This window comes from Clinocottus analis, unplaced genomic scaffold (genome assembly GCF_023055335.1).
Source record: "Clinocottus analis isolate CAN_PGR_092001 unplaced genomic scaffold, fCliAna1.0.p SCAF_29, whole genome shotgun sequence".
Lineage (NCBI taxonomy): Eukaryota > Metazoa > Chordata > Actinopteri > Perciformes > Cottidae > Clinocottus > Clinocottus analis.
Genome location: NW_027176031.1, coordinates 786429 through 809387, shown reverse-complemented (window position 1 = coordinate 809387; position 22959 = coordinate 786429). Strand labels below are relative to the sequence as shown.

Sequence of the window (22959 nt, the reverse complement as noted above, 5' to 3'; positions counted from 1 at the left end):
GAATATTTTCACAAAGAAGGATTTTTTTCTTGGCGGAAGGTGCAACATTAGACATTATATGAGACAAACAACAATCAACAGTTAACGACAACAGTGCAATGTGTATTAAATTAAGTATAGGGAAAGATAAAGTTCTCAGACAACAGATGACGTTAAAGTGCATGTTAAAGTGACATGTGTGTTTAAATAAATGTGCAGGGGAGTGACCGATAAGAAGAAGAAAAAGTCCTGCGGGTGACAGGATCAGTCAGTGGAGCACCCATGCCAGAGCTGCCAACTTCTCCAAAAACCTTGCCGGGAGATTTTGTCGAGGGAGAGGGGAGGAGGCGACGCGAAATACGCGCCGCCGAACAGCTGTGGCGGGAGGGCGTGACTTAAGACCGAAATGAGTGACAACGCGCCTTAGACTTTTTTTTGCCGTGAGATATTGGTTGTGTGGCGTGTGAGCGTGTGAGCGTGTGAAAACATGAAAAAGCGTGTGTCACACGGTGAAACCGTGAGAGTTGGTGGCTCTGGCATCATGCTCCGTTGATGAGCCCGACTGCCGAAGGAAAAAAACTGTTAGTGTGACGGGAGGTCTTGGTCCTAATGGACCGCAGCATCCCGCCAGAGCTTAAGGGACTCCAATAGGTAATGTTCAGGGTGAGACGGGTCGGCAACAATCTTTCTAGCTCCAAGTCCTGGAGTGACGGCAGATTGCAGATAGAACATAGCCTTGGGGGGAACCGGTGCTGGTGGTCTGAGAGGCTGAGACTTTTGTCTCCAGCCTCACGTGCTGCTTCCTGTCAGACAGGAAATCCACTTGCAGGTGGAGTCGGGCACGTGCAGCTGGGAGAGCTCGTCCTACAGCAGAGACAGAATGGTTGTGTTAAAAGCAGACCTGTAGTCCACAAACAGGATCCTGGCGTAGGTTCCTGGGGAGTCCGGATGCTGGATCGATTTCTAGTCAGAGCTCCGTCTTTTTCTCCTCGTCCGTTCTCAGAATATTGTTTTGATTGTTCGACGCAGATGTAATCGTGTGATCTGGCCTCATCAGGAGGACAGTCTGATCTAGTGTAATAAACGTCAGAGTTGGTGAGCGCTTTGGTCTCTGACAGACTGGGAAACTTTGGCGCTGGCTTGGTCTGGAAGAGAGCGCACGTCGTGATTGGCTGCGGGGCGACGGAAGCCCCTCCCCCTGAGCTCCATGTAAACAATCACACACTGAGCATGCGTCGCTGGAATAATGGAGGACTGTCTTTTCCACCCGGACTGATGATGTCTGTATTTCTACTCTACGACCCGCTCTGAGAAAAAAAACAACAACAACTCGTCCACACTTCGGCGTGTGTAAGTCTGTGTTTGGCTCCTGAGAATGATCCAGCTTGTTGGAAAGTGGGCGCAACTCTGAAGTTTGGGCGCAAGAAACTGACGGTCAGCAACAAGCCATGTTTGCTAGTTGATTAGCCGAGAGCGCAGCTGCTGTCAAATCACACTGAGTGAGTTCTGCTTTCAATAGAAGATAGTGTGCTTCGACAGGACGACTCGTGCTGTCTATACACGTTAGTTAAGATCGGTTTTCTCCTGACTGTGACGCCGGTTTAGTTTTTGTTGACCATACTTTTAAGTCCTGAGACGCAACACAAGCTATCTTGCAGTTAGCCTGTTAGCTAGCGGACCGACGTTAGCTCAATATTTTCTCCGAGCAGCAGCGCTGTCAGTGGGCCACGCCGTGTGACAGACGGGTTGTTCAGCCAATCAAGGCCGGGCATTGGAACTAGTCCGGATTGTGTCCAATCAGCGTTCCGCGGGGGACTCGGTAATCCGGGGCCAGTAAAGTGAGTAAAGAGTGTGTTGTTGCTGTTAGCTCAAAGTTGAGCATCTTCTCGGTTGGTCAACTCGCCACGGAAAGCTCTCTCGTGATGACGTCACTGAGTCGAGCAGTGAGTTGGAGTTGCTAGTTGCGTCGTAGCCAAGGGGCAACTTGGGTGAATGCAAAAACGTCTCTTCTTGTATGGCCATTAGTTGATGCTCTGGATACTTTTTGTTTTCACAAAAACAATTATATATATATATGGTTTGAATGGTCGTTTGGGCCGCTACATAAATTAAGGCACGGTTTGACAGGGTGCAACTTTAGTGGCGAATTGGAATAAAGGTTTCACACATCTGGCACAGTGTTTTTAAGCAGAATAAAAGTTTCACAAATCTGACCAGCAGTTTAAGGGCAGGAGCACTCATTTGAACTAGCAGAACACTGGTCGACCAGTTAGTTAGTTCACTATTTCAGACGGTACTACAGAGTCTACAATAACACACAGACTGACCGGTTCAGGCAGCAGAAGAGCAGCATCGTGTTCTGCAAGTCAAATAACAGTTGTTGTTAACGATGACTTTGGTTCCCCGCCAAAAAGATTAAAGGTAAAGTTGGGAAAATATAAAATAAACTAAATATACCACATAAACTGATGTCATTGTTTAAAGCTGGCATACGTACATTTATCCACCTGTCCATAATGCACTGACTAAGCACCTCACAGCCCTTTAACAGTGTTGGTACTATGGTTTCTGGTACTGTTTCCATAGCTTAAAGTGGTGTAACAAGTCAAATCCCTTGACTTTACCTTGAGAGGTATATTGGGTCACAGGCTGAAAAGACTTTAGACTGCGTTAAAGTAAGCCACACACTGTCAAGCACGTTACCGAGATGTGTCCGTGACCAGGTCCATGTTTTCCACCCATCAGAGTTGAAGTCAAAGAAAGAAAGCCAAGATGACGACGGACCCGCCTGCCCAAAGCGTGGGCTCCAGGATAATGACTTTCACCCCTTCCAAAGAGGAGTTCAAGGACTTCAGCCGGTACATTGCCTATATGGAGTCACAAGGCGCACACAAAGCTGGAATGGCAAAAGTAAGCCGTGTTTATTGTATTTTGCCAGGTTATCATGGTACAATAGTTTGACTTTTTATTTCTCCTGAAACAAACTATGTGTGTAATAACCTGTCCTGTTTGTTGTTGGGATAATCTACTTTTTATGATAACCTCATTATTCGCCATGTTGTTTGCCTCAATAGTTAACAATTAACCCAAACATTTCAAACTGTCGCTATTTCCTGACAGAAGTACAAGATTCATCCGTACCTTAAGAAAAGCAATCAATTAGAGTTCCTAAACTCTGAGGAGCTCTGATCAAACTGTCAAACTAGGCCGCGCTCATCGAATGTGAACCAATAAGCTGTTGCTTTGTTGCCTATTCCTCTGCTTAAAAACATATTTTAATGTAGCATCACCATGTCGGAAACAGTCAAGCCAAAACCAAACGCGCCCACCGACCGGCGCAAACCACCTCCGCTCTGATTGGTTGTTTATTGGCCGCGCCAGAATTTTGCAAATGCTTTTTACAAGCACTAGTATGTACTCGTATGAGGCAGAGAATCTGACTTGGTTCACAGATGATCAGTCTCATGTCTACTGTCAGGATGTAGTGACAGTTTGAGCATATATGACAACAAGTTATTTTTTTATTAAAGTTACCAACGGTTGCGTTAAACCATCTTTAAAAATGTATTAGTTACTTTTGTAAAAACAACACATGAGCCACATGAATGCACCTTTCCACAGCTCGTGATTCCATCAGCACAACAGCCGGACCACGAGACTCATCACTCTCTTCTCTGACATGCAGCCAGCTTTCATTCTGTGTCTGTGTTCTCTTGCAGGTTATTCCACCCAAAGGCTGGAAACCCAGACAGACGTACGACGATATTGATGACCTGGTGATCCCCGCACCTATCCAGCAGGTGGTGACCGGCCAGTCGGGACTGTTCACCCAGTACAACATCCAGAAGAAGCCGATGACTGTCCAGGAGTTCCGCAAGACCTCCAACATGGACAAGTCAGTTTGCTTGGTCAAGTCATGAAGACAGTTGATGGATACTTGTCTTTACGCATTGACAGTGAGATGACGAGGCAGACATGCGTGGTACCTTGTGTGATTAACGAGCTCTCTTCTTGGATGTGTCATCGTAGGTTCCGGAATCCCAGGTATGTGGATTTTGACGAGCTGGAGAGGAAGTTTTGGAAGAACCTGACCTTCAACCCACCTCTTTACGGGGCCGATGTCAGCGGGACTCTGTATGATCCAGTGAGTTCTGAAGGTTTGGGTAGAACCACCGGCTCTATTGTTGTGCTCACAGACTCTGCAGCAGTCGTGTCACTGCGACTGACGCCTCTGCTGAATTCCTCCTTTTACAGGATGTGACCGAGTGGAACATCGGCCGCCTCAACACCATCCTGGACACCGTGGAGAACGAGAGCGGCATCAAGATCAAAGGAGTCAACACACCGTATCTGTATTTCGGGATGTGGAAGAGCGCCTTCGCCTGGCACACGGAGGACATGGATCTGTACAGCATCAACTACCTTCACTTTGGAGAGCCAAAGTCCTGGTACAGTAGCTGACCCACTGCGTTCAGCTTTTAACGGCCCGAATGTCCAAATACCTGTCAACAGTCCTTTTTGCAGATACAACAATGTGATCAAAAACATCTCACATATTCCAAGTGATAGATACGGATTGTGTGAACTAACGACAAAACAAATCCTGCTGTTTCCTTTTATTACATTTCATTTAGCTGATGCTTTTATCCAAAGAGACTTAGGATAAGTGCATTTAACCATGAATACAAACTCAGAACAACAAGAATCAGGAAAGTACAGTTTCTTAAAGAAAGTTAAAGTACAAAGTGCTATCAGTAAATGTAATTTAGAGTGCTATTTTGTATTATTTTTATTCAAGTTCTAGTCAAAAAAGATGTGTTTTTAGTTCACGGTGGAAGATGTAGAGACTTCCTGCTGTCAGTGAGGAGCTCACTTCACCATTAAGGAGCCAGGAAGCAAACGGTCGTGACTTTGTTGAGTGTTTAGCTCGCAGTGACAGAGCTACAAGCTGATTGGTTCTGGTTTTATTACCCACATAACCCTGGGAAGTGATTAACTGTCACGGAAACAATACACAAACAGAAAGACTACATATGCTTTATTACTGGGACAATGGGACCAATCATTATTTCAGTAGATGTTTATACATCTGATGAATATGAATATTTAGTCTTTATTGTAAATGAACACTGTACATCAGTGGTGTAACGGAATTGCCGTTCCTGCTTTTCTTAGTAAAAATGAGGTAATTATAAGTTATCATGATGTGCTCAAATGTCATCTTCTAAAATATAGTTTTTTGAGAGAAACAAGTTGTTTGAAGATGCTTTCACAGGTATATGACCCGTTTAACTTCCTAACACTAATTTTGGCAGCTAATAGCACTTTAAAAAAAAAAAAGTAAAATTTTCCCTGCACCCTCACTCTTTATGTATTCACTCACATGTGTACATGTTGAATTAACCAGAAGAGATGGATAAAAAGAAGAAGAATCTAAATAATAATAACTCACTTTTTGCATTTCATTGTGTTAAACCACATTTAATAATAAATTGTCTGGTTTCAGACCAGTAGCTTAGTTTACTTGTGTATTGCTTTGTGTTATTGATCATTGTTGATGAATGAATTGGTGATCCCGGTATCTAATACCGCAGTAACCCGTAATAATCGAGTCCATTGTTGCTCTTTTATGGTTGTCACTTCCAGTCTTCATTCTTCAAAAACTCTTGTCCACCGTGAACAAGCATATCTCTTAACTCTGCCGTTAATACCTTCATATTTGATATACTTTTGCTTTTGTTGCTTTTCAGGTATGTCGTCCCACCAGAGCATGGGAAAAGACTGGAACGACTCGCCAAAGGTAGGTGACGTGTCCTGCAGCACTCCTTAGATTGATTGTAATGTGTTTGATGGAAAAGCATAACATTTGTCTTCAGTTCCCTATAAAAAAGGATCATTTACACTTTTACTCAAGTTTGAACCGGTTGGTTCCACAAGTGCTTCAGCTGCTCATGCTTAGGTTTAAGAGTTAGAACTGCTTCAGTAAAGCTTCCCGTGGAGTTGTGAGGTCGTGTTGACTTTAAAGAGTATAAGGCAAGTTTAAAAAGAGAAGGTATATAGTATGTTTTCTAAATGATAGAAACGGAGAGGGACAAGAGACAATATTGGGAGCCGGCCTGTTTGGAAAGTACCTGGGACACCAGAACAGCAGTTGTGTTCACATGTCTTATTAAACGGAGGAACAAAAAGTACATGTATGCAACCAGAGAGGGTCGTCTGCACTGATATGCTGGATGGCAACCTGTGTTTTCAGGTTTCTTTCCGGGAAACGTTCAGGGCTGTGAAGCCTTCCTGCGCCACAAGATGACTTTAATTTCACCCTCAATCCTGAAGAAATATGGCATACCATTTGAGAAGGTGACCTTTCATTTCCTTTTGTGTTGATTCATTATCTTACGATTAACAATATATATATTTAAAATAAAGAAAAAGAAGAAAAGTATAGGAGAGATTCTTGTAATTCTGTGTGCTTTTACATTCAGGTCACACAAGAAGCCGAGCAGTTTGTCGTGACGTTCCCTTTTGGTTACCATGCTGGTTTCAACCACGGCTACAACTGTGCCGAGTCCACCAACTTCGCCACCCAGCGATGGATTGATTACGGCAAACAGGCGACTCTGGTAAACCAAAAACATCATTCAAACAGCTGTGAATCTTCATATCGTTACGACTGTCGTTGTACAGATCTTTTCTAGTCCTCTGCCGCCGACTCTAGAGTGGTGGAGAGCTGCCGAAGCGCCTGGCTCTAGAACCGGTGGCCGCATCGCTCTCGTGAGATTATTGTTGATCACGTGTGCATGGCATCAGAGCGAGTGGGGATGAAGTCGGACACAAATCTAACCAGCATGCATTACACACCGATCGGTGGTTCTATGCAGAATCAGCTCATCTCAAACACTCATTCACACAATTTTTGTGTCTTGTCCAAAGACACATGGACTAGAGGAGCCGAGGGTCGACCCACCGATCCTCCGATTGAAGGACGACCCTGCTCGCCACTGAGCCACAGTCGCCTTTTTCTAATCACTCTAATCATCTTTTCTCAGACAGGCATTAACATTTTCTCACATTTCTCTCTTATTTAAACACTCTCAAAGTTTCGCGGATTTAAAAAATAAGCCCGAACATGTTTAACAAATTTCATTTTAATGATCAATCTACGAGGTCCTCTGACCGTGCCTCTTTGTCCGGGAGCCGCTCCGCTGACTTTTTATCCGGACGTATTCTGTGCTGAACGTATTCTGTCCTGTAGAGGAGACGCTGCACGGAGGAGATTGATTGACACGGTGTACAGTACAGTCTCTTAGCTTAATGAGGGCGCAGAACACAATGCGCGTTCATACTGTACGCTGTAAAAAAAAAGCAACAAAAAAAAGTCTGCGAAAGGTGAACCGCGTTATAGCGAGGGACTGATGTACAGTACACTAAAAGATCCCAATGATTTTACAATAACGTGCATCTTTTATGCAAGAGAGGGAGAAGGGTCCAAACCTAGACTAAAGTGTTGGATCTGTTGATTTCCCCCCAGTGTTCCTGCCGTCAGGACATGGTGAAGATCTCCATGGACGTGTTTGTGCGCAAATTTCAGCCTGACCGCTACACGCTCTGGAAGGCCGGGAAAGACAACGCTCCCATCGACCACTCCAAACCCACACCGGAGGCTGCCGAGTTTCTGGAAGAAGACAAGACCGAGCCTCCAAAAGAGACGCCCTGTACAGCTGGATCAGAGGAGCCCACTACTCCTGTCCTGGAGGACCAAAGGTCTGGATTTACACTTGCTAGCACGTCTCTTACCACAGTTATTTTAGAAAATCACTCATTTGTTTTATTTTAAGAGCCATAAGCAATTTTTTTCTAAGCTAAGTGATCACATCTCAATTTGTTCAACATTGAGCAGTTGTTTATACTGATTCAGTCTTTTAGTTTAGTATTATTTTGGCTATTAACAAGCTTTTATTGAGGAAGGAACCACAACAGAGCTCTTACTCACCAGCTTCACTGCTACAAGCTACTGATTCTTTCAGTGACCACAGTGATTCACTGTACTAGGAGATTGTGTTTAGAGATTCATCCGTACATGTACTTCACTCAGCTTGGCTGCCGATGGGAAACGGAGTCCTGTCAGCCATGTCTTCACTAATGTCTCCCATGCATCAGTCCAAAGCCTCAAACGGGGACGAAGCGTCCGCTGGAAGCTGTTGAAGCCTCCGAAGATATCAAACCTGAGCTGACGGTGGAGGAGGTGGAGGAGGTGGAGCCCAAGAAGCCCAAGCTGTCACGCAAGGAGCCTCTGACTAAAGTCAAGCCAGGCAAAGGTACAGTACCGTTGTCCAGCTCTCATTTCTGCTTTGCGTTAGTGTTAAATGGACAGGTTGGATATTTTCAAAGGCGGCCGATTGGGTACTTCTCCTTAACCAGTATATTACCTTACAGACTAATAATGTACAATGTGGACATATTTTGGACACTTGAAAGTTAGTAATAATATTTTCAAATGAGGAACTGAACAGAAAAGTAAAACTAATATATATTGCAAGTGTGGAAGCTTTAGCACATTAGAGAAGTTTGTCTTCTGGGATTTCTGCAAATAATCCATTTGGTTCATAACACAACAAACTACTTGATTATGTTTTATGGGTTAAAATAAACCCCCTCTGGCAGAAAGCCCTGAAGGCAAACGTCTCCTGCGCGCATGGCTTTGAAGAGACTATCGGGAAGTTTTCCTTTCAGGTCTGACGGTGAGATAAAGTGCTCAACATATTCTAAATATAGCTTCATTAAACGTCATTAGATTTTAGTGTTTAAAATACGTCCACAGCAGATCATTGTTGGCATGTGAACTCTAGGTAATACACTGACTACAGTGTTTCCCCTACCCTTATATTAGGGGGGCGGGGCGCCCCCCTGTAATTTTCTTCATATCGCCAGATTAAAAGAAGTCATTTAAAGTTCTCTTTGCTATAGAACAGGTCTACACCTTGTTCTGTTATTAAACAAACTAAAGGGCCATATTTTATTGATCGGATCTACACGACAGCTTGTCATTTCTGTCTCTACGTGGTCGCACGTAAACACTTCACTTCTCCTCTGCTCTCTGTATCGCGCATGGCGTTGTTCCGTACCGATGCGCAGAGACACGTGCGCACACAAGTGAGCGCTGAGCACACAGCAGCGGACAGAGAGCGTAGAAAAATATGTTGCGTAAAAAGCAGACGACTATGTCTGCGTTTTTAAATGCTTCCAGGTTACAGATGGCAACAGTAGCTTTCTTGCAAGGATCACGGGAGCGGCTCTCTGAACCCAGAGCAGCTCTCCTGCTCCAAGTGAAACGAGCGAAAGTGCTCGTGTCTGGTTCCAACAATGAGCTGCTGGCTTTATGCATTACAAAGTCCACGGACATCAAACTAAGTCATTAATAAATACATGGAGAATGCTGTATTTTCGGGTAAATGTTCACGGTACGTTGTTAACAGGTTACGTTGCGTATGTGCGACTCGGCAATTTTTCGCGTTTTGACAAAAGCCAATCTCCGTGAAGTCTCCGTGAAGTCGTCTTTTCTGCTGTTCCGTCTCTGAAATCAGGAAAAAGATCTCACTTCAACACGGAGAGTGAACTGAGAGCGTCCGTATCAAGTCTACAACCGTACAATATGTGTAGAGGAAAGCAGCTCACTGCAGCACTAACACTGATACAACCTGATGCTCACACATCTGCAGTCTCATTCTGTTCTGTTCTGCAATTTGCTTTTAGTTTTCCAAAATGAACTATTTAGTAGTAACTACATATTTTTTATTTTTACACAGATAAAACTTTATTTTCATTGTTTTAAGTGATTGCATTTTTGGTCTGGTGGGGCAATCTGGTTTAATTGAAAGTTATTCTAATTTTTTTATTCTGTTATTTATAAAAGCACAGATGGAGTCACAAAATGATGTTATTTACAGAAAAAGTAACGCTATCGGTGTTTGTGTCATTGTCGGTGGTGGAGTTAGACTTCTCCCTCCAACTGTACCAGCGCTACCTCAAGGTCATGCATGTGCTCTAGAACACAAGTCCCTTTAGGTGCCTTCTATTTAATGTTGTTAGTTACTGTTGGTTTGGTAAAAATATAATAACGTGCAAATGAATCTCACTAAAATGACCAGTTATTGAGCGAGCGCAGTAGATGAGGACGGAGGCGTAGAACTCTCTTCAGAATTAATGTGACCTTATAATAACAATAATAATTGTTATAATAATTATTCTTATTTTTATTACTGGGCTTTATTAGTTTCCTAACGAGCCAGCGTCTTGCGGCGGCCGTCCACAGTCTGCTGGAATCAGTCGTTCATGTTCATCATTCCTAAATGAATTCTTTCAGATGCGGTGAAAGTGAAGGCGGAGCCTAAGAAAGACATCAAGCCTCAGACTAAATCTCAGTCCAAAGGCAGCGCCAAGAAAAGTACAACCCGACAAAGCGCATCCAAAAGAGAGAAGAACGGCGTGCCGGTTGCAGACCCGCGTCCTTCCGAGCCCGCAGAGAGCCGGGCGGAGGAGGAGGCGCCTCAGCGTCCGGCCCACAAGCTTTTCCAGAGGACGCTGAGTCCCGCGGACGTCCTGCACGTTCACAGCTACGCCAAAGGAGACTACGGGGAGGGAGAAGCCCCGCCCAGGAAGAGTGAGGACAGCGAGGACGAGCCGGAGAGAGACAACAGACATGTGAGCCAAGCAGTGAGTGGATACAGGCCTTTCACTGCAGTACTGTTCTGCACATGTTGAGCACTTCTTTGTTTTCCATGTTTCAGCCTGTCAACTATTATGACAACCATTGATTCAGTGCATTTCATATTCATAAAGCTGTAATTATAAAACTCGAATTCACTGCAGTGATCAAATCCCTGTCTTCATTTTCCTTGTGGCTTGGCTTTGCTCGTATGCTTCTCACTGATGGGCAATCCGAAAAGGAAACGACGATGCTGTTTGTTGCATTTAAAAGATCAACCTTTAGTGAACACAATGACAGTTCTCACTGAATCAAAACACTGCAGAAACCAGACCAAATAGGTATCTGCATATTCAGATACCAGCTGAATATGCAGATATTGAAAGTGAATATGGGAAGGTAATGATCCTCCAGCTCGTCATGTTGGAGCGGTCGTCTTGCCTGAATGCAACAGTGACAGTAGGCGTGTCTCTCCAGCAGGTAGCAGAGGAGGAGGCAACCGATGGAGAGCCAGAGAGCGATCTAGGACAGCTGCCAGGCCACCACCCGCTTATAAAGGACGGCATGAGTGATGAAGGTACTACAGCAGGGGTGTCAAACTCATTTTAGTGAATGGGCCACGTGCTGCCCATTTTGATCTCAAGTGGGCCGGACCAGTAAAATCACAGCACAATAACTCATAAATAACGACAATATTTCTCTGTTTAAATCATAGGTGAAGGTTTTTGGATAAAAAACCCTATTTTAAGGTCTTCTAACAATTAACTAGAAACTTAAAGACCAAAAATTCAGACATCAGCCCTCTGATTATCTGCCTGGGCTCTCCTCTGCAAGTTCAATTGCTTTGTACTGCATTTGTGGCACCGCTTTCATGACGTAATCTATTTTTGCAACACAATAATATCAGTAATCACATCAATTGTGACTGTGGATCAATAGTTTGCACCTTTGTCTTGCAAGCAGAGGATCAAAATCCCATCCCTGTTCGAATCCCAGATCTGCTAATTTTTTTTTCCCTGTTGTACTGGACACCCTGGCGGGCTGAATCCAGCCCGTGGGCCGTATGTTTGACACCCCTGTACTACAGCAACTTACCATCACTTAATATTGGATGAATATGAATGTTCAGTCAGAAAGGGGCTTCAGTTCTCTTCCACAATATCTGATGGTGGTAGTGTGAACGGTGATCTTGCCAGGGGAAGAGGAGGGGAAGGGGGAGTTTCGGAAAGACAAGACCTTGCACCTAAGTCAGTGGCACTCTGTCGGCTGTTATCCTAGTGATCCAGGAGGAAATGATAATCCCAAACGCGTATGCTGACTTTGCCGTTGTGCTGGTTTGTCCTTCAGAGGCTCTGGAGGAAGCCCCCCCAGTGGAGGAGGGGGGTCTGGAAGGAGAGAGCTGGGCTAAACCGCTGGCTCACTTGTGGCAAAGCAGACCTCCTAACCTGAAGAAAGAGCGGGTCTACAACCAGCGCATGGGGTCCAAAGCACCGTACTGCTCCATCTGCACGCTGTTCCACACGTACCAGCAGGTATCTCACACTGTTCCACACACATTCCACACAAAAGTTATCTTTTGTACAGATATAGTGGGGCGTGACAGAAGGTCTGAAAATATATAATAATATGAACTTGTTATATTCCACCAAAAATCAAATGGTTAGATAGTTGATAACACATGCTGCGTACGAGTAGAGCAGTTATACTGCCCTGACTGTGATGACATTGTTAAGCTCAATATTAGTATTATTTAACGTTATATTATGTTCATTCTTAACCAAAAATGATTAATTCAATGCACACAGATGACACGTTATGACTGGAGGCAGACGTGGTCACAATATCCCTTTTTTCAAATTTGGCACAAACATTCACTTTGATTCAAGGATGAAGTGATAAGTATGTGGGGCTCAAAGGTTGTTGTCACAGTGACCTCATGTTCTTCTCTACTTCAGCTCCAAATAGAACGAGTTGTTTTCACGGCAGCTGCACGTCTCCTTAATGCCTTGAGAAGTCTGTGTAAAAACTCACCCTCTTGTTTCTGCTGCTGCTGGCATTGGGATATTTTTATGGTGATTGACGGCACAAACGTAACTGTCCTGTGAAGCGGTTGATGTTTCAGAAGAAGAGAGGAGCGCAATGACGTGAGCTCCATGTGTCTTCCTTTAGACTGAACGCGCTGGAGACGGGCCCGTCGTGGTGGCCGGGGGCCGCATGCGGACCAAGCCTCTGATCCCAGAGATGTGCTTCACCACCACCACCGAGGAGGACTTTGAGTGTGAGGAGCAGCCCGCCACCCCGCACCTGGAGGACGACGGGACCAGCCTGCTCATCAGCTGCTCCCGCTGCAGCATCCGGGTTCACACCAGTCAGTACACGCACGCACGCACGCACTCACACACACGCACACATTGACATGCAAGTGCATACATAAATATACACGCGCATATGCATACACACACTTCACGCATACACATACATACACATGGATACACACTCATACACAGATGCATACACATCCACATGCATATACACACAGGCATAGACACACACACACATGAACACACACGTGTTTTGTGTTGCAGTAGCAGAGCAGTGGAACAGTCTCACAACAGAAGTGAAACACAATTTTTAGGTTTTTAATAAAGGTCTTAAATTATGGTTAAAAGATCCAACATTGTTCACACACTTAACACCACTTTTACTTTGTGTTTTTATCAGTGGACGTATTCTCTTTGTTGTTCTATTTCATAACATTTATTATTATGTTTCAAAGCCTTCTTTGGACAGGTGTTGGCAATTCGCGTTTCACTACAAACACGCAACACAGTGCATCTGTCTTCATGTTATAAATGTCACTGTGATGTCCACATCAAATATTTAAAGACACACACGCAGCTATAGCATTAGACTGCGACATCCTACGGCAGATGTTTGGCTAACACCTAACCTCAGAGCTTCATTGTATGTGTGTGTTTGTGTCTTGCAGGCTGTTACGGGGTGGATCCTGCCACTGTGAGCAAGGAGTGGAAGTGTGCACGCTGCAGGGCCAACGCCATGACTGAGGTCAGGGGCCAAGTGACGTGCTGGTGGTTGTTTGATCGCAGTCCACAGGGTAGATAAAGGGGCTCGGCCTAAAAGGAGTTATTTCCAGTGGCCCACAAACAGTAGGGTTATTTGTACATTGTTCACAGATCAAATATTCTCAAATTCTTAAAAAAATACAAAATATTTTACATCAAAGCTCATTCTGTGTTCAACAATAATGTTGTTTTAAATTTTTTTGTCAGAAATCATCTTAGCCAAAGCCACATTTTGACTTCTCCTCTACAATATTTATCATCGGTTATCAAAATGAGAACAAAGTGAATTGTCATTTTTTGTTATTTATGTCAATGGATCCTCTAATACCTACCAACTAAACTTCTGTTTCTAGAGGTCTGTCTCACAAAGCTGGATTTCAGATTAGCGAGGTTACTTCTGGAGTAACTTTGGGTTTTCGGTTTTACGAAGCTGGTTCACTTCTTAGCGAGGTACGTTGCCCCGGTAAGTTGCGCTGAACGCTTAACCTGCTCCGGAGCAGGTTAAGTTTCCGGATAAGATCTCAGCGGAGACATAAGACGCCTACTGGCCAATCAATAGGCTCGTTCGAGATGAGGCCCGCGGGCCGTATGTTTGACTCTCCTGGTCTACACCCTCCATAGTGAAGCTTGGTTGTGCATCTCTGAATTCTTGTAACTTGGTGTGTGCGATCACGTGACTGTTTCAAATGTTGACTGGTTTTGAGCTGTTCACATGCGGAGGCCACAAGGCGTTTAGCTGCTTTACAAACAGCAGTTCTTCAATGTATCCGTGACACATGAGCTGCCTCTGCTGAACCCAGAGGCCCACATGCAGCGAGTCACTGGACGGGTGAGTGATGACACCTTCTATTTACAGAATTGCTGTTTGTGTTCACTAAGAGGTGGAGCCTTGCAGAAAGCCAACAACAACAAGTAAGTTGCTCCAGAGCACTCGGGTACATCTGCTGCACATTGTTAATCACATTCCCATGTCATGTATCAGCTCTTAGATGCTGCACAGGAACATGTCTGTGCGTACTTACATCAGGTGATCAAAGGCCAAGATCACTGGAACCTCATGAACTTGATATTCACATTTTGCGTAAACGTCAATCTGGAATCAAAGGATGGACAGATTAAGAGTATGGTCACCATTAATGAACATGAAACATAGATTCATCAATTAAAATACAATCTATCATTTGAATCATGTGTTTGTACACAAATAACCACTATACATGACAACAACAAATATGAGTAATCTTACTGGGGGACACAAACATTACACTCAGATTACCACACAACAGAAGGTCCAGCAGCACACACCACGTGGCTCATGTCAAAGCTACGATATAGAAGATGTGTGCTTTAGGAAATGGCCCGAAACGTGTATGTGTGTGCGTGCTTTTTTTCCAGGTGGGTACATGTGCTGTGTGCAGTGGCTGTGCTGGAGGCCCGCTTTGTCAACACCACTGAAAGAAGTCCTGTGGATTTAAGTGGAATCCCTTTGCAGAGATTTAAACTGGTGGGTTCAAACAACAGTCACACTTTACTGGATCATCTGTTGGTACGTTCTCCATTGAAAGCTGTTTTTAAAAAATAAGTCTCAAACAATAGCCAGCATGAACCAAACAAATGCTGATTGTTACTAAAGGCAAAGGGAGGCAGATCACCTCTTCACAGTAGATTAAAGATTATGTACATTTTGCACTTATTCCATCTGTACAGCGAGCCATGCAGATTTTTCTTCACTCGTAGAGCTGAGCGTCCAAAGAAGAACATGTGGAACCTCTGAGCAGGACGTTTGCTTTTACAGTATTAACCCCAAACAATACAAACTGTGTGTTGAACTCACAGAAAAAGAAAACTATTTCCACCACACCTTTGCCAAACAATTCTGGATTCTGTATGTATACGTGCTTCTTCTGACCTTTTTATTCCTTTTGCTGTCTTCGGTCTGTTTGTACTGATAAGATTCAATTTGCATGCGTCTCGTTCCTTTAGAATATGTTTCCAATGCAGGTGTCAGAAGCACTGGTGACTCATTCCCACACGCTTCACTTTCACAGTCTCACTCTCATAGTGGAGCAAAACACTGTAGGCTTATTTTAGGAGAGAGCAGCATGCCAGGGTTAAGGCAACACACTTTAAGTTGTGTGGGTGTGGCGGTGTGGGTGTGTGTTGAGTGTGGGTGTGTTCGTTCCACCTCGCCTCTGAGCATGGTCTCCTGTGCTTCCTCCTGACAGAAGTGTTACTACTGTAAGAAGCGGATGAAGAAGGCGGTGGGCTGCTGCGTGCAGTGCTCCCACGGCCGCTGCCCCACCGCCTACCACCCCACCTGCGCCCAGGCTGCCGGAGTCCTCATGCAGCCCGAGGACTGGCCCTTTGTGGTGCACGTCACCTGCTGCCGGCACAAAGGGCCCGCTCAGATTGAGGTAAGCTCCTTGGGATCCATTCACCTCCTGATGCTCCTGTCTTCACTGACAGTGAAACTACATGTGCTTTCCTGACTCTCTCGTCTGACAGCGCAATAAGGCAGCCATGCACGAGCTGACTGTGGGACAGAAGGTGATATGCAAGCACAAGAACGGCCGCTACTACCAGTGTGACGTGGTGCAGCTGTCTAAAGAGACGTTCTACGAGGTCAACTTTGACGACGGTTCCTTCAGTGACAATCTCTTCCCCGAAGACATCGTGGTAGGTCTCGCTAGCAGAACTCAAGCTCATGTAAAATGTGTGCTTTTCGTTTAAGAAAGTACATTAAACCTTCTATTGTGTCGTTTGGTATATTTGGAACTATTTTAGCCGTGTTTCACTTATGTTTACGTGTATCTTGAAGTATTTGTATTGGAAGCTCCAATTGAATAAACTTCCTCAGGTAAGCAAGTTTCCTTTCAACCTGACCATCTCAGGTCTGAGTCATTAAAATCTGCTAGAAAAGGGCAGACACTTTACAAAAAAATTATATATTTGATGAACCATCTGTCAATCAAAGTCCTATTGTAGGCAGTCAGGAGAAAAGAAAACCTCGCTGTGATGGTCTGCTCTTTGTCGACACACACACCTAAGCCACGCCCGTAGCTGCCATTAGCCCCTCCTTCTTTTGAATGACGGAAACACCTTTTAAGTTTTGACAAAGCAAACATGTAACTAGCTGATCAGCTGTTTCTGCTGTTGTCCCGCACATATTTTCAGAACGTACCATGAATGTTTGTCTTTGTGGACAACTCTGCTGATCCTCGCTGACGTGGAGGAACAATTCAAACTTTCCTATTTCAGACAAATCCTTGAAGAGCTCTCTCCGTTGTTCTCTTGGAGATGTTTGTTTACTCGTCCTGCTTGCTGTTCAGTCGGCAGCCTGCAGCTCACCTTGCTGAACTTACTTTTTCCTTTTCTTTTTAATTTCAAAAGTTTGCTTGAAATTGAACAATCGAGCTAAATGTTAAACAATCTATATTTTCTATATTTGTTGAAAAAGTGTATGTCGGGGACATTAGTAGTTGTTCTGTTCAGTTTCAGTTTCAGAACAAAACTTGTATTGATGATATCCCTAACCCTCCAAAGCCAGCGGTGATCACCAGTTGATGCAAACACTTGTCCATTTCCACGACACTAATTCAAAGAGTGGTTTTATGTGTTCTGTTTTTACTCCTCCTCCTGCTACCAAGAATGAAAGTCAACACATTAAATGTTGTTGTTTTTTTAAATGTTGTGTCGACATTTAATATGAAAAACACAAGTGTTGATTGTGGTTTGATATGGATCGGGTAGGAATTGACATTTAGATTTTGTTTTGTCCTTTTAGAATCGAGACTGCGCTCAGCTGGGCCCGCCCCCCCAGGGAGACGTGGTCCAGGTGCGGTGGACAGACGGCCTTGTGTATGGGGCCAAGTTTGTGGCAGCGCACGCCATCCACATGTACCTGGTAAGATCTCTGTTGTGTCACACGACTAGGACCACGACAAGTGCATATGATGAATTAATGGCAAACAATATCTCTATTTATTTGGAAAAGCCCCCAGATATCTGTCTTTATATTGTTAAACATGGCTTTAAAGCAATAGATGCTGAGAGGTGCATTAGAGTTCAATGAAGCGTTTTATTCCCTAAATGTGGCTGGAACATGTCATATAATTTGAAATTATCTAAAGTGATGGATTAAATTTGACACTTAGATAGATAGATCTATCTATCGATCGATCTATCGATATAGTTATAGATAGATAGATATATCCTAATACATTCTGTTCATGAAACAAGCCATTTATAAGGGCTCGTGAAATTCACTACAGCAGGTTTAGGATGTAGGAGCAGCTCCTATGTGACCTGACTGATGCAGAAGCTGGTAGAGGCAAAGTGTCTTAAGACCTGCATTCTCTCTGCTGACCACCAGAGGGCGACATAAGGCATTACCACCATGACATCGGGACTTGTCCCATCTATTCCAGCAAGTGCTCCTGAATCGAAAGATTTCCCCATTAAATGAATTTAAGGGAGTGTGTTTGAAATAATCCTGACATTATATTTCCTGCGTTTCGTGAGCGCAGGTGGAATTTGAGGATGGCTCTCAGCTAACAGCCAAGAGAGACGACGTCTACGCTCTGGATGAGGAACTACCGAAGAGAGTCAAATCCAGACTAGTACGTGCAGCAAAAACCTCACACTTAGACTCTTTTATCTACCTCACATATAGTTTTTGATTAAAAAGATGTCTGCCATGCGGCCTTGTGCTTGTCTCCACAGTCTAAAGCATCAGACATGAGATTTGATGGCATCTTTGAAGAGAAGGAGATCATCAAGCAGTCCAAGAGGCAGAGGGTCATCAACTCACGTTACAGGGGGGACTACATAGAGCCTGTGATCTACAGAGCCATCATGGAGTAGCCATTGCTCCGCACACGCACACGCACACACACACACACACACACACACACACACACCACCAGCACTGACAGACTGAACTGTGCTCACTGTAACCTTAACCTAGCAGCTAGCCACTGAGAGTGTAGCTCCAGATGACTTCGAACTGTTCTTCATTTTTATTTTATTTTACTTTTTTTTTACCATCTTTGTTAACTCAAACAATAATTTAGTTTGCTTTGTTTGACTGCGATCAAAGGAACATCAGTTCTGTCAGTTCCGTAGGACTCTGCACACTCTGCATAATAGTAGGAAGCAATAAAAAAATTGGCATTTGTTCAAGAAAGTAGCATTTTGATTTTAATGTTAAATGAATTGCTCTGAACTAAACAATTTGATTACCTCTGGCACATATGTGTTTAAGTTTAGAAATAATATCTCCCCTGTTTTACTTCTTTCCTGCTGCATTCTGATACAAGCCCGACAGGTATCACAGGTATTAAGTTGTGCCTTAACATGGCTAAATAAATGCTTTCAAACTAACATCTTTATTGCAACTATTCCTTTTACAGTTTTTTGCTTGAAAGTAAAAGAAAGACTAAAACAATGAATGTTTATTCATTTTCTATTGATTTGACTAATTGATTAATTTACTCGGCATTCAGCTGTAAAGACGTTGCCCTGATACCTGCCAGGCTGTACTTTTGCCCCTCTTATATCACAGACCCGACATGAGTAGTACTCTGCTTGTCTTCTTCTTTTCCTTTCACTGAAGTACTCTTGTGGTGGATTGCTATTAGCTCGCTTGGCTAAATTAGCTATACCCAGTCCTTTTTGTTCTGTCTACTCCATTCAAATAGAATAGGAGTAGAACGGACATTCCCATATAAATTAATGTAGCAGGATGGTCAGAGCGTTTTTATATGTAGCGTCGCCATTGTAGCCAGCTAACTATTGTATAAGCTAAACCAACTTATTGCAAATGGTGGACTGGCTGGGGGGAAGTTTTGCATTAAGGACTAAATCGAGTAGTGGAATAACGTCACAAAGCATGGAGTCTTAACAACTTCCTCCACACACAGCATAGGAAAACACAATGCTATCAACAGAGAAGTGTAGCATTAAAGCATGGTGGGATTAGGAAGCTAGCTAACTAGTGGACAGCTGTCGAGTTAGCTAGCTTTTCTTTTAGTTCTGTTGTAGAAAAAATGGTACAATGTCCGTTTTACCCCCATCTTATTTGTATGATCTGCTCCCAATGAATATTAATTATCTTGATAATAAATTCACAGACGTAGATACATTTCTTTACATTTACATACAAGCAAACCAATAGAAGCGCTATCTCAACACAACTGGAAGAAACGTCCTGCGAAGGTACCAAATGAGTCAAGTAGCAGAGCTCCATGCTAACGCTAGGCAACCTGATCCGTCATCTTGCTGAAAATCTTATTGGCTTTACGACCCTTAAGTTTAATAACGTCATTGAACTTGAGTAGATATAACCAGTCAGAGTCTTTACAGGAAAACAACGTTGTGCTAGTATGATCCTTTTAGATGATAGCAGGACTCCACCCAAAGCGTTACAATCCGTTAGCTACTCGCCGCGTGTGGCCTTGGACGATGCGCAGAACGTTTGTACCTGTAATCCTAAAAGGTGCCCGCCATTTCTTCAAACAATGAAGTTACAGGGAGATTATTTTTAACAGCAAACAAACACATGCATACAGAAAAGTACTGAAACTAATTGTTTTTCTATCCTACTGTAGGTCTAGAACCTTTCTTTACCAAGACCAAATCTGTTCTTGTTTTGATACCTTACTCTGAGAAAATTTCAGATCTTTTTAAATTTGGAAAATTTTTATGGATGTGAGCGTCGGAAAAGGGAAGGGAACACTTTTTAATGTTAACACAAGAACATTGGAAAAGGTTCTGAGTGAAGTATACATGATTACTAATCTGACCACATACTCGCCGACAGCTTTTTCTGCTCGGTGCTACAAGATGCATTCAGTGTGTAACCAAGAAACTTCAAAAGTATAATCTACCCTTTTTAAAGTGGACATCAATATTTCAAAAAGAATTAAAGAATTTTGTAAACAATGTTTACAAAAGAAAACCAGATGATCGAAACAGAAACGTTTGGTTGAGCGTGGCATTAGTGACAGAATAATCCTGTCTTACTCGCTTTTTTCTGGGCTGTCAACTGCAATTTGAAGCTCTAAAAAAAGATAGCAAGTGGCCTTTGAGTTGAGATTATTCTGTTAATCATGTGACCAAGATATGTTTTGGGCTGTGAGTTTGAAGCACAGACAGACGGAGCTCCTAAGTGGAAAGCTGCAGAACATTTTTTACTGAATAGTTTTGTTGTTTGAAAGAATCCCCCGACCACTTCACACACCTGTGAGTAGGAACGTTTACCACAGCATTCTGGACCACATGATTGTGAACAATAGACAGAAAATATGAATAATATATGGATGGAATACTTAGTTAAGTAGGAGCAATGCCATTAACCCCTGATGCCTCCTCTTTACCTGTAACAATGAACAGCATTCCTTTCATTTACAAAAACTCAGTATAGCTTGTTTTACCAGCCTATTTATTAAGGTGCTTTGACAGTCAATTACAGGAACGCTGCGACGGTCGAGGTTGACGGTGTATGTTCTATTTTTTCTACAGTACATAGACACATTTTAAAGAACCCGGTCAGATTTGTAATGTGCTTTGTCTACCCAACTGTTCCCTCACTCTTCTACTGAAAGTTGTGCATCGCACTTTTATTTAAGTCCAGTTTGCGAGGATGTTTTAAGAATAATTTGTTTTGCTGCCATTGCCTATTTGTAAAAGTTGTTAGAATGTTAATTGTGGGTTTTATAAAATGTCTTACGGATTGCTCATTGGTCATATTGCACTAGTTACGGGACGCGGTGGCCTTCGGGTGTCATCCTGCACCCGGGAGCTCGTTCTCCTTGTGACGGGAACGGCCGCTTCCAGTCAGTCGCTGACGATCCAAGGACCCGGCTTCATCAGTTCAGTGGAGAATGCATTTATTTTATTCATAAAGTATCAACAGAGTTATACATGGGGGGGATTTTCTATTCTATTTTATGGCGTTGTTTTGTAAAACATGCTCTGTGTATTTTTCACAGCAACCTGTGAAGTGTAAATGTCATGTAGTCTATTTTCAGATGTTACCGTTGATCAGGAGACGAGTCTGTTCTCGTCTCCTGAAGAGAAAGAACTGAAGCAACTTGTCAAATGAATTTGTTTCAGTAAAGAAATTTGCTTCAGCGCTATTTGCCTTCATTCTGAGTTTCTTTTGGTTTTGGCTCAATTGTGAATGTATTGTAATGTATAATGTTGGTGGTCAAAAGTCACAAAACATAACTGCACAGTGTAGTGACTTCTAACATAATTAGTTAAAATGGATGTTCTATTCATGACAATTTCCCAGCGTTGTCTAAAGGATGAAATGAAGAGACAGCCTCGGGTGTAAAGGCAGTAATTTTTGATAATATTTCTTGGTGCCAGTTTTACCTTTTTTAATGTACTTTTTGCTATGAACATGGAAGAAGAGTTGCATCATGGGAAACCTCTGTAGGCTTCTGCGAGTGAATAACGGCAACTCCTTCCAACGTGGATAAATAAATAACTAATTGCAGAAGACCTTAACTGTTCATTACTTGTTTGCAGTAATAATCTAATCAAACGATGCAGAGCTTCTGAAATGGAGTTTCTTGTTTCTAGTCATTACAGTCTGTTGGCACCATTTACGGATCACAGAGCTGTGGAATAGCACCCAGATTGTAAACTACACTAACATTGAGATAGTTTGAATGGCAAGTATTGTAGTGTAGTTTAGGCTTAATGTTGGTGTTAGGGTTAATGTTACTTTAGTTCATAGTTCATGTTAATGTGGAAGCACAGTCGTGGAGGTGGCGGCAGTAGGTAGTGCAGCGCAATGCAAAGTGCATCCAGCGACCCACGGCTCATTCATCAACCACAAGGTGTAGCAACCTTCTGCACCTTCTCTACTGGGCTAAAGTACATGGACCAGAAGATCAGAGGGAGGTCCAACATGTTCTGTTTGCTGATGGAGAGCCATACCAAGAGCGCTTCACTAGAGGGTCATATTATTTCTTACCTTTCAGGGCTTAATAAGTTTATATATTTGGTCTTGCCAGAAAACAAAATATAGGCCTATTAAATGAATAGTCTTTATTCACTTACAGGTTTAACAATTGGTCAAAAAACGTCAATTCTAGATGTTAACTTTTGCTTCATCAGTCATCTAGTGATTATTTACATAAAAACACAACAGCTAAATGACTTCATAAAGTCATCAATATCTCA

The 22959-nt window shown here is 43.1% G+C and overlaps 1 protein-coding gene across 2 annotated transcripts; it reads left to right on the top strand.

Annotated features, from left to right (window-relative positions):
* The first annotated feature begins 1190 nt into the window (after nt 1–1190).
* kdm4aa (lysine (K)-specific demethylase 4A, genome duplicate a) lies at nt 1191–22192 on the top strand. Of its 2 annotated transcripts, none has more exons than XM_068593207.1 (22): nt 1191–1329; nt 2725–2889; nt 3699–3874; nt 4009–4123; nt 4234–4427; nt 5730–5779; nt 6233–6336; nt 6462–6599; nt 7508–7740; nt 8137–8294; nt 10340–10689; nt 11162–11258; nt 12029–12213; nt 12851–13049; nt 13671–13747; nt 14621–14676; nt 15160–15268; nt 15990–16178; nt 16270–16440; nt 17549–17668; nt 18291–18383; nt 18487–22192. In XM_068593207.1, the coding sequence occupies exons 2-22, from the start codon at nt 2752–2754 to the stop codon at nt 18625–18627; spliced, it is 3093 nt and encodes a 1030-aa protein (XP_068449308.1). In that variant the 5' UTR covers nt 1191–1329; nt 2725–2751; the 3' UTR covers nt 18628–22192. The 2 variants fall into 2 exon arrangements, with proteins under 2 accessions (XP_068449308.1, XP_068449307.1); XM_068593206.1 differs by having other exon boundaries at nt 11159–11258.
* Nucleotides 22193–22959: the final 767 nt, after the last annotated feature.